General features: G+C 31.2%; 5 protein-coding genes across 7 annotated transcripts; 3 read left to right on the top strand and 2 right to left on the bottom strand.

Moving 5' to 3' along the window:
- Positions 1 to 582: 582 nt before the first annotated feature.
- Positions 583 to 1689, bottom strand: LOC105770569 (embryo-specific protein ATS3B). The gene is made up of 3 exons (XM_012591826.2): positions 1502 to 1689; positions 1089 to 1196; positions 583 to 962 (listed from the first exon to the last, which is right to left on the bottom strand). The coding sequence occupies exons 1-3, from the start codon at positions 1625 to 1627 to the stop codon at positions 699 to 701; spliced, it is 498 nt and encodes a 165-aa protein (XP_012447280.1). The 5' UTR covers positions 1628 to 1689; the 3' UTR covers positions 583 to 698.
- Positions 1690 to 2790: 1101 nt separating this feature from the next.
- On the bottom strand, positions 2791 to 3702 carry LOC105770568 (SPX domain-containing protein 2). Its single transcript, XM_012591825.2, has 3 exons — positions 3402 to 3702; positions 3150 to 3273; positions 2791 to 2966 (listed from the first exon to the last, which is right to left on the bottom strand). The coding sequence occupies exons 1-3, from the start codon at positions 3654 to 3656 to the stop codon at positions 2791 to 2793; spliced, it is 555 nt and encodes a 184-aa protein (XP_012447279.1). The 5' UTR covers positions 3657 to 3702.
- Positions 3703 to 5762: 2060 nt separating this feature from the next.
- Positions 5763 to 6836, top strand: LOC105765793 (uncharacterized). Its single transcript, XM_012585042.2, has 2 exons — positions 5763 to 6293; positions 6414 to 6836. The coding sequence occupies exons 1-2, from the start codon at positions 6152 to 6154 to the stop codon at positions 6641 to 6643; spliced, it is 372 nt and encodes a 123-aa protein (XP_012440496.1). The 5' UTR covers positions 5763 to 6151; the 3' UTR covers positions 6644 to 6836.
- Positions 6837 to 12345: 5509 nt separating this feature from the next.
- LOC105769783 (uncharacterized) lies at positions 12346 to 16246 on the top strand. 2 transcript variants are annotated; one of them, XM_012590642.2, is made up of 6 exons: positions 12346 to 12578; positions 12740 to 12806; positions 14606 to 14862; positions 15056 to 15146; positions 15758 to 15824; positions 15903 to 16246. In XM_012590642.2, the coding sequence occupies exons 2-6, from the start codon at positions 12802 to 12804 to the stop codon at positions 15954 to 15956; spliced, it is 474 nt and encodes a 157-aa protein (XP_012446096.1). In that variant the 5' UTR covers positions 12346 to 12578; positions 12740 to 12801; the 3' UTR covers positions 15957 to 16246. The 2 variants fall into 2 exon arrangements, with proteins under 2 accessions (XP_012446096.1, XP_012446097.1); XM_012590643.2 differs by having other exon boundaries at positions 12348 to 12578; positions 14601 to 14862.
- Positions 16247 to 16390: 144 nt separating this feature from the next.
- On the top strand, positions 16391 to 18185 carry LOC105769782 (26.5 kDa heat shock protein, mitochondrial). 2 transcript variants are annotated; one of them, XM_012590641.2, is made up of 2 exons: positions 16391 to 17529; positions 17634 to 18185. In XM_012590641.2, exons 1-2 carry the CDS (start codon positions 17229 to 17231, stop codon positions 18044 to 18046), a joined length of 714 nt encoding a protein of 237 aa, XP_012446095.1. In that variant the 5' UTR covers positions 16391 to 17228; the 3' UTR covers positions 18047 to 18185. The 2 variants fall into 2 exon arrangements, with proteins under 2 accessions (XP_012446095.1, XP_052487463.1); XM_052631503.1 differs by having other exon boundaries at positions 16391 to 17526.
- Positions 18186 to 18450: the final 265 nt, after the last annotated feature.

Below are 18450 nucleotides of genomic sequence, written 5' to 3' on the forward strand. Positions count from 1 at the left end.
TAAGTGCGCCCTGTCACACTTCACTATCAATTTGGTATTTTCAGTATGAAATGAAATGTAAGCACAGTTATAGGCTTCCTCTTGTATTTGCTACTCTCAATTTTATCACCATTTTAGTCTTGAAAGAGGGATTTTGCCCCCACTACAGGCTGTAAGAACTTGAAGCAATAATATCATTTAGCACTCACCACATAAATGCCAATCACCGCTGCATCTTTTCACGGCCTTTTTTTCTCAGACAAAACAAGTCATTACTCATTATTACCAATAATGTTAAAACAAGAAACTTATTTCTCCAAATCCCTGAATAAAGCTCCAATAAATCAAAAACACTAGATTCACAACCTGAACCTCCCCCCCCCCCCCCCAAAACAATTTCCTACTTTGTTCAGTATCAATTTGGTATTTTCAGTATGAAATGCAATGTAAGCACAGTTATAGACTTCCTCTTCTATTGTATTTGCCACTCTCAATTTTATCACCATTTTAGTCTTAAAAGAGGGATTTTGTCCCCACTACAGGCTGTAAGCACTTGAAGCAATAATGTCATTCAGCACTCACCACATAAATGCCAATCACCGCTGCAAAACAAGTCATTACTCATTATTACCCAAAATGTTCAAACAAGAAACTTATTTCTCCAAATCCCTGAATAAAGATTCACAAACTGAACCTCCCCCCACAATTTGCTACATTGTTCATGCAGATGCGGAACCCCTTCTATAACAGAAATCAAAGCCATACCAAACCCCATTAGGAATAAAGACATTGTAATTAAATGTGGCAGCTTTGGTATAATATCCGTACACAGTCACGCTCTCTGGCTTCCAACCATCATATCCACTCCTGTAGAGGTAAAGATAGCAAATCTGGTATGTGCAAGGACCCTTTATTTGAAATGTATCAGTTGAACAGCTTTCAAATGTTCTCGAGTATGGATCATCCAGCCTTGGTGCATACACCTATTCAATTCAAACAATACTCTGTTTTAAGAAAATGCCCCCCCCCCTTACCAATTTCATTGATTCCACTGAAAAAGCATTTAGCAGTTGAAATGTGATGGTCCAATAAGGGCAATTAAAACATACCTGATTCCCATAAGCATCGCCAAATGCAAGACTGATCTGATCTCTTGTGTAGGTAGTTGAAGAACAGCTTGTCCTTATTGATACTGTGTAAGTGCAGCTCCCCACATTCTATCAAAGGAACGATGTAAAACAGTATGTTTTAGAAGTTAAATGAAACAACCCATAAAAACTGACACTATATTTGTCTTTTCCCTCATAAACTTCCTGGAAATTTCATGAACAGGGGAATCTGTAACACTGAAGTTTCCCAGCAAGATTTGCTCAAACAAACTCTCACCAAAACAATCTCATAATCGAAGATGTTTTCAAGGCATGTATGGATATTAATCACTTGGGAAATGCTACATATTAGTGGAATGAGTTGGAAAAGAAGCAGAAGGAAGAGATCAATCTAATCGGAGACATAATCATACCTGGGTTGCATTGACCTTGAAGGATTCAAGAGGCTGAGGCTGAAGCAGTGGAAGGATGCGCTTACCATCAGCTATGGTGAAGAAGATGAAAGTCAACGGGAGCAAATAGATCACTGCTCTCATCATCTTCCAAGTCACTATTTTCTGTGAAGAGGAGAAAAACTAGCATCTATCTGGGTAACAAACTCCTACCGGATATATAATCTAAATCATTGACCAAAAATTATATATTTAGATTAAAATATGCTATTAGCCCCTGTACTTTGAAAATTTTTTATATTTAGTCCTTACCCTTAAAATTTTAAAATTTAAGTCCTCCTAGTTTTTTATTTAAAATATCAGTCCAGTCATTAAAATCGTAAGTATTTTCTATCAAAATTTGTCAATTTGGAAATTAATTAGGTTGCCCTCATATAACATAAATTAAATATATAAAATAGACAAATTTTGACTGAAACTACCAACTAATTATGATGATTGGACTAAGATTTTTAAATTGAAAAAGTAGGAGGGTTGAATTTTTAACTTTTAAAGCATGAGGATCAAATCTGAAATTTTGTACAATTACAGTGACTAACAGCATATTTTAACCAAATATTGAATGTAAATACAATTCGAGCTTTCTAGTAAAAAGAAAGGGTAGGTGAGTCTTTTGAGTGAAAGGCAAAAAAGAAATATCACAACATTGTACTGTTCTAAGTTTGATCCAAATTAATGTCCCCTTTTCATTGTCCTATATTATCTTGGCAGTATCTTCGTACTTATATTTTTATTGTGTTAAAAATTATTTAAAATAACCGAATCTACCAACTAAGTTGAAAAGGGGTACTAATTAACAAAGGTCCAAAGGAGAGGATGACAAATGTTTTCCCAGCTCATTCATGTGCATATGTTTCTGCTTTTCATCTACCCAAGAAAATACAGAGTTTCAGAAATCTCTTCATCTTTTATCCTTATAAATCCATGTTTTACTTCTTCTTCTTTTCTCACTATTCAGTCTTGTAAGAAAAGCTCACCATATCTATCAAATATTTACTCAGATGTCACTGCATAGAAATAGAACCAATTTGGTCATTAAAAGACACCCTGGTGAACCAATATTACATTGGACATTTCCCTTGTCTTTGTTCGTTTAATAGCATCCATAGCATTTCAATCTGTGCTGTTGTTTCCCATGTCCTATTTACATTGGATAGTATTACATCATAACAGTTGGTTCATGTTCTTGAAATGAAATCTATAATCTATCATATGGAATTTTTCTTGCTTGTGTTGAATGAGATTGGGCGTTAGGGATGACTGGGGGGAGAGAGACGGTCAAGTATTTCTTCACATCCTCTGATAAGATTGTAAAGCAAATCGGTAGAGAAGAATGGCTGTTGAAGAACTCTTGGCATGTAGAATGAGTAAACTGAAGTATAGGCACCCGTCCGCTTCTTGTGCTTCTTCACGATCTTCATCAACCCTGTTTAAACCATGTTCATTTTTCTAGGTTACAATTAATTCTGCCTATTACTATTTCAGCTCTCTTAATCGATGGTGATTGATAATTTTCATTTCGTCTTCAATGACACTTAACTCAGCTACTGATTACCTATGATTTACAATACTAATCAACATGACTAAAAAGGGTAGGTGGTATATCTACCTGCAAAGTTAATGACACTGTAATGTAGCAGCATCACCATCTCTGAATGAAAACCCAAAATTTCTTTCTGCAATTCCAACATTTCTTCATTACCGTTCACGTTTTCAGCCCTGATTTCCAGCTCCTGAGATGAAACGCCCAAAACCAATTAATTTATTTCAAGCCAAAATGTACTTGTTGCACAATTCCACACACACACACAAAAAGAAACAAAGTTTTGATTTAATTGTATGGAAAGAATCAATATGATACCCTGAATCCGATTATGTAATCTTCCTCTTTGTCGATGTAAAAGGTATTGATCTTATCAAGTTCCCTGGCGAGTAACAGGGCAAACCCCATTTCTTCAGTTGGCCACGATCTTGACCTTTTCTTTCCATTTGAATTAAAACGAATGGGGTTTATCAGTTTCACTTCCCTCTTCAATGCCTTGTAAGACATAAACTCGTCTCGCCACTCAGGTAAGCTTTTTGCTACCTCCGCTCGATGTTTTTTTCCGTGTTTCATCTCTATCTCACTGTTCCTATAACTGGTGAAGAGCCTAAGCGGATATTCATGCACACCTGGATTTGTATATAAAATGTCTTTAGAAAGGCATTACTTTGGGTGGAAGCTTGGAGCAATGAAGATTACGAGGTAGAATATTATTTGATGCTGTCCATTGCAAAACCAGAATATTCTACCTACACTGCAGAATATGCATATTCTGCGATGCTGCTGCTGCAAATGTTTTCCCTCTCATTCGTTGTATTATTTGTATATATAAAACGTCTACATCACATCTTTCTCCAATCCATCGGAAATATCCATGAGATCCTACTTGGCAATAGCATCAATAGATGTGCTTTTTCTGTCTTTGGCAGTTTTTGGAAGGACAGTGCCGATAAAACCATTTGTGACATGTTGAAACATCCATAGAATATGATAATATTTTATACATGAAGAGTAAATCACCAGGTTTACTATTAACATTAAGTTTAACAAATTGTGGGTCGGACACCTTTACAATCAAGTTTTCAATTTTTCTAACCTCGGCTATTGGTGCAACTGCAGTAGCATTGGGCGTTCACCCCAACAATAATTCTATTTGTTGTGTCTAATTTTTTGTGCTAGGTTTTTTGAACGCTTAGGTTGAAGTTATATCTATAAAATTCATGTTTGTTTGAGTTAGCTAAATTAAATTAGTGTAAGTTAAGTGAAAATGATGATTCAATTTTATAAAATTTATCTCAATACTTCTTTAATTTTTCTTTTTAATAGAATTTCGACTTAATTTACAATTATATAACATCTTAAAGTTGAAGATGAATAAAAGAAAATTATTTATAAAATTTTGAAGTGTAATCTCTCAATAATTTAAGATCTTATAAATAATTTTTGTGGGGTTTAGTTAAAATATTTTAATATTAATTTATTACTCTTAAACGCAATCATTTTTAATTAAAATTTCATAAAAATATTTAAATAGATGACATATTGATACATAATTATATTTCTATGTTACTAGTACAATAATAAATAATTATAATTAAAATAAATCTAAATTAGATTCACACATGCACGACTTATACTACAACAAATTCAAATTAAAAGTCTACATATAATTTACGCATTAAAAAAGCAACTTTACCCCATTGGTATTTACTACATCATCATTACTTGCTTTGCAAAATCAATTTTATTTTAATAGAGAATTGAAAATATAACGACAAATGTCTACTCGCCATTGGGCGACCTTGTGAAACGTAAATAGTTGTTTTTGATTTTTCACGTCCTTTTCTATATAACAAATTGAAATTTGGTTGTTTCGACAAGCATTAAACACGTGGAACCAAACAAATCAATCTGAATTTCAGGAAACAAGGATTATGTCGTAATAAATGAAAATTGTCTATTTTTACCCAAAATAAATTATTTTTAAATAGTTCCAGTTTGAAAAGTATAAGCTTATTATTTGGTTTTCGGAGAGAAAATGCCAGTTAATCTAAAGACAGTGAGACTGAATTGCAGAAAAAGGAGGGGACGCGTGTAAGAGTGTCAAAATCGTACACCAGCCGGGTCTTGATTTCACATGATTGATTGGACACATGGTGCTCTGCTGCTATGCCCAACTGGTGGGTTCTCCCATCTTCCGTGCCTCCATCATTTGATCTCTCTCACCACTACATTTTATCCACATACTGATTTTTGTTGGCAAAGATTTGTGACTTGTCGAAAAATCACATAGATTTCTAAAATTTATGGTTTCTATGTCACGAAAACAGATGTATGCTTTTTTTTTTCTAGCAATTACAAAAATTTTGGTTTATTTTGTTTTTGTTTAATTAAATAGCTAGAGCTTCTCAGTTGATAAATGATTGTCAGAAACAGAGCCTTTCATCATATGTAGCAATTATCGATACTTGCATGCTTTGTTCTGTTAAAATATTCAACACAGAGAAAATTCGATGAATTAATGATATATATGATTTAATTTACTGAGTTAAATTATTTTTTTGTTAAAAATAAAATTAATTATTTGATATTCTCAATAAAATATTTTTAATATAAAAAAACCATTGACTCAGTGTTCTAGAAGGCCATGAGCACAGGTTGTCCCATGTCCTCCAAAAGTTCCTCCTCCCTTCCATTTTGCCTTCTCCGTGTGGTGCACTTATTTTATAAAATGCCAAATCCCACACCGAACTCCATAAGAAGAACGCCAGAGAATTCCAGATTCTCACGCCTATTTCTTCCTTCTTTCTTTCTTTAAGATCTCAAATATCCCCACATTCTTCATTTCGACCTTTTTCTTTTCCTCAAAAAATAACCCCCCCCCCCATTTTATTTTTTCAATCTATATATAGAAACTCAATTACCCACTTTATTTTAAAATTTCCCTACACGTCTTACCTACTTAGTTTTTATTTTTGGTGAAATCTTACTCTACTTAGTTGTACAGCTTTAACTGCAACTTTCTTTGGTGGTTTCTTAGTGACAGTTTGGTGTGTGGTGGTGCCACTATGTCTTCAGGAATATGTTCACAAAGTGGTCTGGTGTTAGCTACTGCTATGGTTGTCTCCAGCACTGTGATTTTCCTTACTTTTTCGAGGCAAAAGGCTTTGCCTCCTCCTAAGCAAACTCTTCGTCCTTGCATCTCTTCAGGTATACACTAATGGGGTCTCTTTAGATATATATATATATATATATATATATATGTACTCTCCTTTTTTGTTGTTAAATTATGACATATTTTTGTTATTGATGGGTGGTGGATTTTGTCAGAGGGGAAGAAAAGGGATAAAAAGAAGAAAAAAGTGCAGTTCGCTGAGAATGTGAAGGAAACAAATGGGAATGGAGAAGAGTATAGGAAAGAACAACGAAAGAAGATAATGGCGGAAGCAGCAGAAGTTGATAGATTTTGCAGAAATGAAATGCCGCCTAACAGGATTGCTTTATTCAATGGAATTCTCAGGGATCGTGTTCGTTTCCATAGAATGGAGAGTTCTTATTGATTTTTAACTCGCTTCTAAATTTTGGGAAAAAAAAAGTTTCATTTTTTTAATATAAAAAAAGCCACTTTGGTAGAATGTAAGTAATGAAAATGTCGGGAAAAAATATATTACTGTTGTAAATTTCATCCTTTTTGACTTTTTATAATTTTATCCAACTTTATAAATCATAAACTACACATTATTTTTTACTTAACTTAGATGAACATTAAATTTATCTAATACTTTTTATATATAATTTTATTTTAATTAAATTTTCGCGTGCTATTAACATAATCTCATTTTAAATTTATATATTGCATCACAATAAATATATTTATCAAAAATAAATTGATATATTTATACTACGAAAGACTTAAAACCAAAGTTACATATTTTTCAAAATGTAAATTAAATAAAAATTATTTGTAATTATCAGTAAAGAAAAGAAAATATTTTTAGTTTTGTCAAGTATGAACTGTTTTCATCAATATTTTGTCTGGACTCATCCTTTAGTTTAGAAATCTACAAATGAAAAGTTAAATATTTTGATTAATTAATTCCTAATTCTGGTAAATAAACAGCACAGGTAAGTTAATTATATGGTCATATTCCTAATCTGCACTTTTGAATGTCGATATTTTGCAGCATAAAAATCTGGTAAAGAAGATTAAAATGAAGAAGCCAGTTGCAAATTGACAAAGCAATACCATATTTAATGTTTGCTTATACGAGTGGTTTCAATTTATTTTGACCCACAAGATTTTATCTCGTGATTTAATTTGGGCCAAACAAAAGTAAATGGACCGCATTAATCATCTAGCTTTTTGTGTTTAACAGTAGTGTAAGTTTTGGATTGGTTAATTTGGCAAAGATTGATTGCTATGCCTGGGGCCACCATGCTGGCTGCCTTTCTCAATTATTCAGATTTAGTGAGCGTCAGTTTTACAAGAAAAAAAGGACCCACCCATTTTTGCCCCCCTCATTTGACCAATCAGCCCATATCTATCTTTATCACTGTTGATGTATGGGTTAATACTTATTGACAAGTAGAAAAATATATTTCAAATTTAAATTGTTTAATAATATACATTGAAGGCTGGAAGAAAAATTGTTTAAATTTTAATTTGTAAATTTATAATATTTAAAGTTGTTTAATGAAAATAAATTGAACTGTAAAAAAAGATGATAATTTTTTATTGGTGTAGAGTGTAGACGATGTGAACAAACTTGTTAATATTATGTTATTTTATATTTTTATTTATGACGTGTCTTTGTCATGGTAATTTAAGTTTATTTTAAATAATTTATTTACCATATTTTTATTGCGTCAAATATTATAAATTTATAAAAGAAATCACATATTTATAAAAACTATTAAAATATTTTTTATATTTATTTTAATTTTGAAATTTTAAAAATTAACTAAATATTTATGTGTCATCCACGTGGCAATCCATGTGTTTGTTACATAAGTAAAGTTAAAAATGTTAACTTTTTCGTCCATCTTAGAGTGATTTGACAAAAAAATATAAGTTTAACGGTTAAAAGAGATGAATGATCGAATAGAAAGCTAAAATAAATTTTTTATAAAGTTAGAGAACCAAATAAGTCATTATGTCATATAATTAATTAAAATTTTGAAGTTTAAAATAAATTAAAAGAAATATTAATAATTTGAATCATTATACCAATCATAAATTAATAATTGAATTTGATGTAATTGAAGTGTCTCAATTATATTTTCCAATTATCCGTGAGATGTGAGAATTCAAGTAATCATGCAAACAATTACACTAAAGTCAAATTTTAAAAGTTATTTTAATACAAATTATAAAATTATATATAATATATGCATGAATACATATGGGCCTTCGAAATGGTTATGACATTATAAATCCCAAAAATTATATTATAAAAATAATTTGTGTATTTTATAAAATTATATCAAAAATTATATTATTTAAATCTTAAAAATTAAAGTTATAGTCAAAAATTATTATAAAATAATTTACATGTTATAAAAATGTTATAAAATATTTATTTATAGAATTTTATAATCAAGAAGTACGGACATAATTTATTTTATATTGTAAAAATAATAAATTTATTCATAAAAAATACTATAGCTTTTCTATCACTACTTATTTATAAAAATAAAATTATGAAAAATTTTATATTTTTATAATAAGTGTTACGAAAGTTATTAGATAATTTATAAAACCTTATTTATAAAAGTTATATAATATAATTTTATATAATTTTACTTGATTTACGTATTATAAAAAGGATATAATCTAGCATAAATCTTTCTCTAATTTTTTTTTACCATTCGCCTTTATCCAAATTAAGTTTATATAAATCTTTATAATTAAAACTACAAAATATTTGGACAAGTGAACCCAAATATTATAAAGTTGGTGCTAATTTTGCAAATACAATAGATTTTCTTGTACTATATCATGAAGGTATAAGTATAATATCATTTGAGAGAATGGTACTGCACAATCATTATAGATAGCTTGTGAATTCTTTAATTTAAAACATTTAAAGCTTCAAAATGTGGTTGGAAAGACATTTGTTGTTCTAGTAAACTATTTCTAATATTAACAACATCACATTAGTATAACATAAATAGATAATGTTTGATCCTATGAACATGTATATTTCATAACTTCAATCATAGGTAGAATTGAGATGATCTGTACTTCGAAAAGTACATGGAAAAATGAGATTTCTTGATAATCTTAATGATGCAGATTTATATTCAGATGATAATAAACTCGATCAAGGACCAACACATGATGCTAAGGAGCATATGTTAAATATTAAAAAAAGAATAACTCAACAAATATATACCAGGACAATTAGATAAATTTGCATATCATGTTTTATTTTTTTATTAGCAATTGCATTATCAACTACTTTTTAGATTAATAATATATATGATGATTTGATTTTAAATTTTGTTGTTTAAAATTTTTTCACGAAAATTTTATAGTAATTAATATTTTTAAAAATTATATAAATTATGTAACGGTATAATTACAAATTATACTATCAAACAAGACATAGATAATTACGATATAATTACACTTTATCAATCAAATACGCCTAAAAATTTACAAATATTTATAATTACAAGAGAGTATAACTACAAAATTAATAATTATATTTTCAATCAATTATTTTGTGTTTCACAAACAAACCCTAAACTTTATGGTCATACTTTTTAATTATTGAAAATGATGAATAAAATGGTCAAAAATAAGCGTCTAAGTGTTTGGTCGGATTGTAGCCCACCGTTATGATGGTGAATTTATTGGTTTTGATTATTTAAATGTTTCTATTCAATTGCAGGGCAATTGTTATTTGGTGGCATATTCGCTATGCCAAATATAATTCTTCTATATTAAAATACGGGAATATTAAAATTATATATAAGTTGTATAATTTGATATATCAACTTTAATTTTATATAATTATACACATTCAACTTTAGTTTTGGTCCAAATATATATATAAAATTTTGATTTTTATTCAACCGAAATATTAAAATAAATAAATATATCAATTTATTTTTATATTAGATAAGTATAATTATTTGTGCATGTAATATGTAAATTTAAAATAATGATTATAACCGTAATAGTGTTAATTATTTACAAAACTTAAATAAAATCAAATTTTATACATAACTTCATACATTAAACCAATAAGCAACATTTCTAAAAATAAAATATTAATTAATTTTTATATCGCTGTAAGAGGCCCACATTAACACGGGCCTCTTTTTCGTCTTGGATGAGTAGTCCAATAAGGCTTTAATATTTTCAAGAATATTAATTTAGAATTGCAATAATTAAATGTTTTGCAAGATAATTGAATAAGTGTGTTTTAAAATATTCCAAAAATAATTACAAAATAAAATTAAACTATTTCAACATGCAAATTTATAAATAAAAAATATTTAAACTAAAACTCGCATTATATATATGTTTATATATAAATACCATTCAAATTTAATATTCACAAATAGAGAACTGTTATTGCATATGGAGGAGTAAAATCTTACTGTATTTTATTCACTTCAATAAAACTATGGTGTGTGAGTCATGGTGCGACGGTAATTTATTTCTGTTAATAGCGTGTGAGTTATAAAAAATTTAAAATTAATTTTTATTGATCGGCTCTTAGTTTATTTGCCATTGTTATTGTTGTTAATATAGGAGCACGTGAGTTTATATAAAAAGAACAAATATGATAAGAACCTATAATGAGGTTAAGGTTCATTTGTTTCAATGAAAATATTTTTCAGAAAATAATTTATAGAAAATGACTTAGTTTTTTGAAAAGTTAATATTTTCTAATGTTTGGATGGATCTGCAAAATATTTTCATTGTTTGGTAGATTTCAAAATATTTTTAAAAAGTTGTTTTCAACGAAACAAATATACATTTGAGGTTTTATTATATTTTCATTGTTTAATTGAGTTTTTTTTCAGAGAGCTTAGTTATATTTCAATTAATCATGTTTTGATTTTAATTAATCTTAATTAAGCTTAATTGTTAATTTCAGTATATTAAGGAATATAAATTTATGTTTAATTAAGTTGAAAGTGGTAAATATTTATTTTGAATATTATTTGGATGAGTTAGTTGAAAAATGATTTAACTTGATAAAAATTGAAGTAAGGACAATATTATAAAATTTGTAAATTTTCAAGTTCTAAGGGTATGAGTAGTAAAATTTGAAACATTGATGTAGTAACTAGTAACTAAATTATATGATTATGAAATATGAAAAATTGGGAAGTTGAGCATAAAATAGTAAAGTTTGAAACTACAAGGGTTAAATAATAAAGACTTCAAAACTTGAGTTTTAGGACTAATTTACATTACTTGAGAATTTACAATTTTGAAAAATAGAATATGAAAGTTTAACTGTTCAAAAATCAAATACTAAATTTTGGAAATTTTGACAATTTTTGCTGTAAGGATTAAATTATAAAATCTGGAAATTTTAGAAAAGAGACTTTTACAAAATTGTACAAAACGAAGTTTAGGACTGAACTCTAGAACAAGAAAATCTGATTTTGAGGAATTAAGTTGTAGACTAGTAAAAATTTGGATTTTAAGGACTAAATAATAAAAAATAAAAAATTAGAATATAAGGGACTGTTTTACTTCGACAGTGAATAGAGCTTCCTTTTTGTTGCTCTGAGCTTTCCCTTTTTGTTTCTTCGACAGTGAAGATACTGAACAAAGCCTTATTAATTTAAAAAAATGTCTTACGGACAAAAAAATTGATAAGACATTTTCCTTAAAAAAAATTTTGATTTTACTTTTTGAAGAATGATTTGCTTTGGTATTTAATTTTCACCAAACAAATACAGTAAAACAATGAAAACATTTTATATGCAAACAAATACCCTAATGTTAAAAAGAACTTCTAAAAATTATGATAATTTCATTCTCATTTTTTTATTTCATAAATTCCCAAATTTGTTAATTACTTATTATTTTATCAAATTTAATTTCTTACATGAAGATTCAATTTTAAGAAAAGATAATTTTTAAGATAAAATTTAAATAATAGCATAGAAATAACAATAAGTTTTTAAGGGTTTTTTTTTTAATATTTAAAAAAGGTCCACCAAAAACAAAATATGGAACTTTGTATTTTGTTGACTTATTACCAAAAAAAAAAAAAAAGGGTTAAAAGGAACACTTCAGCATAAGGAAAGCTTAAACAGAACTCTTTGGTCTATGTAAGCTCTGCTTTTTTTCTTTTTTCTTTTAATCCTTCAAATTGCCCAAGTTGCTGGAAAAGAAAGACTGAGAAGAAGAACAATAATAAAAGAGGAAAAATAAGACTCAAAAAGGCATCATCAGGGAAGGGCAATTTTTCGAGCAACTAGAGACGCTGAATAAAACAAAGAAAACCCAAATTGACACAGGTAAATTTGTTTTCTTTCCCAAGAAGAATCAATCAAATATGTATATATATATATATATATATATATATATATATATATATTGTTATGTCTACTGGGTTTTTGTTCCATTTCCATGAATTTGATTAACTTTTGTTTCCTCAATGTTTGGTCTTTCATTTCAGGAAATCAGATTCCATTGAGTTGCAGATCTCTTTTAGCTTTTGCTAGTTCTTGTTTTGTATATATGGGGTAAGTTTTCTGTTTTTTTCCCCCTCATACGATTTTGTTGTTTTATGCCGTTTTTATTGATTCTTTCCCCAGTTGCTTAGGGAAATTTTATTCCTCACATTTTTTTTTTGTTTTGAATTTACCATTTACTTGTAAACATTTTGATGGGAAGTACTGAAACCCATTCAATTCGGACATAAGCTTCATCCTGACCCCTTTTTACTTAAGGAATTCCATGCTCATTTGGTTCTTTAATTATGATCATAAGTTTTTGTTGTAGCACTTGGTTCTGCAAACCACTATGGTTTTGTTTGAAACTAAATACGAAAGTCCATTTAGTTTTTGATGGATATGGCCATGAAGTGTATGCGCTTCTTTATTAGCATTGATAATTTGTGAAATTTTGCAATGTTGTCTAGGGGTTTTATTTTAGTGGATAACTTTTCTTTTATTGAGTGAACGTGAATGATTTTTTATTGAGGTTGATAAGATACGGCAACATAAGGACTTCAGAATGCCCTACCACTTTTCCCAGTTTCAAATGTGTTAGAAGTGTTGAGTCCATTATCAAGGGATGTTTATCTTGGTAACCCCGCTGCAATGCTGGGCATCAATTTTCAAGGTCAATGAATGGTTCCAGTCATAGTTTTGATTGGTTTAGTTTTCAGATAAACTGCCAGCACTTACTTCTTTAGGGAGCATTTATTGTAGGTTTATACCTACTTAGCTTTGTTCCAAGAAGTTGAAGTTTTGATGTAATAATGCGACCAATACCTCTGCTTAGTAATAGATTTGTACCGTGGATCACCTTTGAATATTTTTGGTCAAGGGCTAACATGGACTTGAGTTCTGTAAGGAAACATTAGAATGGAATGTTTTTGGTCAAGTTGGTCTGAGATAGAGTACATGGATTGTGAGTTCACAAAAGAAAGAATGTTAATGGAGCAACTATAAAACATGGAGAGCAAAACCTATTGCAAATTGAACAGATACTTTGACCCAATCATGTCAAATGATGATGGCATCACTCTAGAAGTCAACCAAAGGAGCCACAAGTACAATTGCTAAAATGAAGAAGTGCTTTAGAAGTTACATATGCAACATACTTCTTAAGATCAAGTGAAACTTCTACAAGGCATCTTAAAGATCAACATTGTTTTGTGATAGCTACTGTTGGGTTTTCAATTATTGATATGTACGAAAAAAGGTTATTGTGGCTGATATGAGGATTCTTTGGTCGGCATTTGGATATGCAAAAACGTTGGGACTAGAAAATGGACACAGTCAGAACAGATTTGGATGGTACCAATATGGGTTAACATTAGAGGCATGTTTAAATTAGTTTGAACATTTGAGATAAAATGCTTATCAATGCTTTTTGTTAGGTTATGTGATTTAATGGAGAGTACTCGTTAAGAAAAAGGTAGATTGAGATCAACTAGTACATCTGTGGAAACCATTGAAAAGGACTTTGCTATTATTTTACCTGGGATGTTAGTCCTAAACAGAACAAAATGGTGAAATTTTACTCTACACCATGGGAGAAGGCTTTATTGTTGTTATTGTACTATGTACTTTTTGGCTATTTAAGGTGGTGCTCTAATCCCTATGACCTCTTAGCAAGTTTTGTCATTTTGAAAGAGATGTCTTGCCAAGATGTTTATTGTACTTGGCATAAGTTCAATGTGTCCCTCTGAATTTATGTGAATATGATCTTGTGTCTTACTAATGAACTTTCTATCATGATATTTGGCACAACTTCGGAGTTTTTGGTATGGTACTAATCATTTATTTGATTATCCGTGATTGTAACAGAGCAGTGGTTGTCTAGGATGCTGTACGAGGCCCATTTTCAATCCCTTGGTGAATGAGTCATCAAAAGGATTAAAATTTCAAGGACAGAAATTGAGTAAACCCAGTATATCAGAAGGTTTCTGGACCACTAGCACTTGTGATATGGATAACAGTGCTGTGCAGTCACAGGGAAGCATCTCCTCAATCAGCACAAGCCTCCAGACACTTGATCCAAATGGCAATGCTGCAAGTGCTAATGGCCCCTCCGAATTTGTAAATCATGGCAAGTTCTCTGTTCTTAAGTTACTTTGGTTGGTAGTGAGAAAACAAAGGGTTACCTTGGTTGGTGTTGGACTAATATATCTGACATCTGGATACCGCCTATCTGGAATCTGGATAGTCCGGTTCAGACCACTTTTGGCACTAAACAAGATAATGCTGCGTTTTCTCCAACTTACTGCTGCTCTTGGATGCAGGCCTTATTCTCTGGAACCAGACTAGGCAGCTGTGGGTAGGAAACAAGAAGTCTGAAAATCAGCCTCAGCAGGCCCGAGAACCGAAACTAAAGTGAGTTGTTATCAGAATGTATTAAATTAGTGTTAATTAGTGTTTTTTTAAATTCCCATTGTTTTAAGATCTTCAAGTTCTATTCTTCCTATGAATTCTCTTCCATTTGCTACCAAACCTTTCCTATGTGGGGCTGGCTGTGTGAATCATATTTTGTCACTATGCTTTATTTGCGACCATAAAATTGAGGTCCCTTTTTATATTTACTGTCTATGACATCTTTGTCTTTCTGTTCACTAGTTGACATTGGATTTCTCCATTAGTTCACTTTGTTTTCCACGTATGTTGATATTTATTTGCCTAGTATTCATTTCCATAGCTCATAAGATTTGAAGATTAAAGAGAAGGAAAACAAAGAAGGTTAATGCGTGTATGTCAATAATTCATAATGCTTGCATTATTTTTTGGTTTCTTAAGACTTGTGTCTAGCATCCTGGTTTTAGCAAAAATCCAGATGCTTGCCATTGTAGAACCTGTATCTTAGGTTATTATAGTTGAAACAGAATTTTGTGTATGGTGAGGGAAAATCACTTTTGGGATATAACCCCTAATCATTTAGGAACTTCCCTTTCTAATTGGCTCTGCATGGTTAAATGATTCTGGCTTTGCAGTTGGAATGCAACTTATGAAAGTTTACTTGGAAGCAACAAGCTGTTCCCTCAGCCTATTCCTCTTTCTGTAAGTCCCATCTCCACCGAACTCATATAATCATAAAGTGCTTGCTTACCTGATTTGCATTCTCCTGAAATTTGACAGGAAATGATAGATTTTCTTGTGGATGTCTGGGAGCAGGAAGGATTGTATGACTGAGCAACAGAATAAAAACTGCATTTGGAAGATGGTTAGATATTAATATCAATCTTACTTGCTGTAACATTTTTATTGGTCCCATAGGGAAAACGCACTAGAGCTTAGCCTCGCTTGTATGTCTATTGTAGCAATTGCAGGGTCTTGCTTACCTGCGGTTTCCCATGTTCTGTTTTTTTTCCCACCAACTGAATGGACCTTTTTGAACGTGGCATTGTATTGCATTGGAACTAATCCAAAAAATTGCTGGCTGCCTCAGGTGTTTGAGACAGCAATTTGTTTTTTTCGCCAAATTTCTTCCATAGGTTAGTGATAAGTTGTGACCATATGTCCCATCAGAAAGTATTACGCTTTCATTAGTTTCAAAAGTCCAAGATATATAGCTAGTCCCTCAGGATCTTCGTGTTGGTTAGATTGGAATCTGAAGGACGAGAGACAAATCCAAAATTTATGTGATGTTTGGGGCGGGGTCAACTATTTATTCCAGGTAGTTTTTGAGTTGTTAATTCAATAACTATGATCTTCCCTTTCACTAGCTAAGGATAAAACTTTACAGATTCATTTAGTCCAGGCAATGCCTCACCTTTCAGACCTTTCTCGCCTTTCAGAGACTGTTTCTTATTTTGTGAAAATTATGTTAGTTGTCAAGGACCGATGACTCAGTTTCTATTAGTTGTGTGTGTGATTAGGATGAAATAATGAGAGCTTAAGCCCTATTTTACCTTTACTTAAATCGGAGCTATTGACTTACATCTGGCCTGGATTACATACAAGCATTAGAAGCTATTTGCTAGAAATGAGACTCTCTAGGCAAGGCATTTATACTTTCATTCATTACCCAAGGGTATCACAGGGAGAGATTGTGGAAATAATTAAATACTGTTATCTAAATTTATCATTTTTCCAAAGGAAAAAAAACGATAAAAAATATCTTACAAAGTGAGAAACTAGAAAGCATCTGATTTCTTTTCCTCTGGAACACTCCACAAGAGTAACAGTTATAAAATGTTTGAGAAGGTCCAGGAAAAATCCTCTCAACTGTCTATCAATCTGTTGATGGGATTGTCTCCACCACCTCCTAGAACCTCGCAGAACACTCCTCCAAACTCCAATCGTCCAACACACGTATAAGATTTGCCTTAAATTTCCTCCCTCAACATCAAACACTTGGACACCAACAACAAAAGATAAAACAGGAAACAAACAAAAGTACAACCATTCTAAGTTTGCCCGCGTAGCAGCTTGTAAACTCACCATCTATCTCCGCAACCAACAATGGCACTGGCTCGTTTGGTTTTGAGAAATTTGCACCCAAGGCTGTCATCTTCTTCATCATCTCTTTTGGGTCATAATGTTGGAGAGAGGAGCGTTGGTGGGGTGCAAAGGCAGAGGTGGAATGGTGAGATGCTGAAGAGGTTTATGGCAACAGCTACTGATAAGGACTCTGATGACAAAAAACAAGTATCCGTGTCAGATGGTGAAAAGAAATTCAGGCTTTTCCCTAGGAGGAAAAACAGGAGGAGTCTTTGGAATTGGAGGAATAAACAACATGATTATGCTCCTCCCCTTTATGGTGGTAAATCTCATGGATTTCAAATTCCTGGTTTAATTCTTCATTTTTTTTCTTATCTTGTTCTCAGCTGACTCTTTTTTGTTTTTTCCTTTTTTGGTTCTTAAAAGAGTTATTCCCATCAGGCCTTGGGAATGCACTGTTGCAAGCGAGTGAGAACATAAACAGGCTATTCGACAGCCTCAATATGACACCATCCCAGTTGATTGGGCGCGTAAAAGAGCAAGATGACTGCTACAAACTGCATTACGACATGCCGGGGTTAACCAAAGAGGATGTAAAGATCACAATTGATGATGGGGTTCTAAACATAAAAGGGCAGCATAAGGAAGAAGAAGAAGAAGGTTCCGGCGATGAGCATTGGTCTGCCAGGAGCTATGGCTACTATAATACAAGCCTTGTGTTGCCTGATGATGCCAAAGTCGATGATATTAAGGCTGAGTTGAAGGATGGTGTGCTTTCTATCATCGTCCCTAGAACTGAACAACCCAAAAAGGATGTGAAGCAAGTTCCAATCAATTGATACCTTCATGTATGAACTTGCTTGCTTAGTACCTCTGTTTGCCATGCTGGGTGTTTCCGTATGAAACTGAAATGGGAAAATAAACAGTTTGAACATATGTTGCTAATAAAAATTTAACCAGTATTTTGTCTGATTTAAATTTTTATATTTAATGTACTTAATCAAATGTGATAATTGTTAAAAAATAAAATGATGTTATTATTATTAGTTTTTTTTCAAAAAAACACATTCATGTTTTGATTGAATAAACAAAGCACTACATTATCAGCAACAAAGAAAAAACACCAATGAATCAGCAGGGGAAATAAGTGCCTAACAAAATTAAAAGAGTAGACATAAAATCAACTCTACCAATGTTAGGCCGAATCCGAAATTAGATAACAGCCGGAGCTGACAAGTCATCA

The sequence above is a fragment of the Gossypium raimondii genome, chromosome 5 (assembly GCF_025698545.1).
Source record: "Gossypium raimondii isolate GPD5lz chromosome 5, ASM2569854v1, whole genome shotgun sequence".
Classification (NCBI taxonomy): domain Eukaryota; kingdom Viridiplantae; phylum Streptophyta; class Magnoliopsida; order Malvales; family Malvaceae; genus Gossypium; species Gossypium raimondii.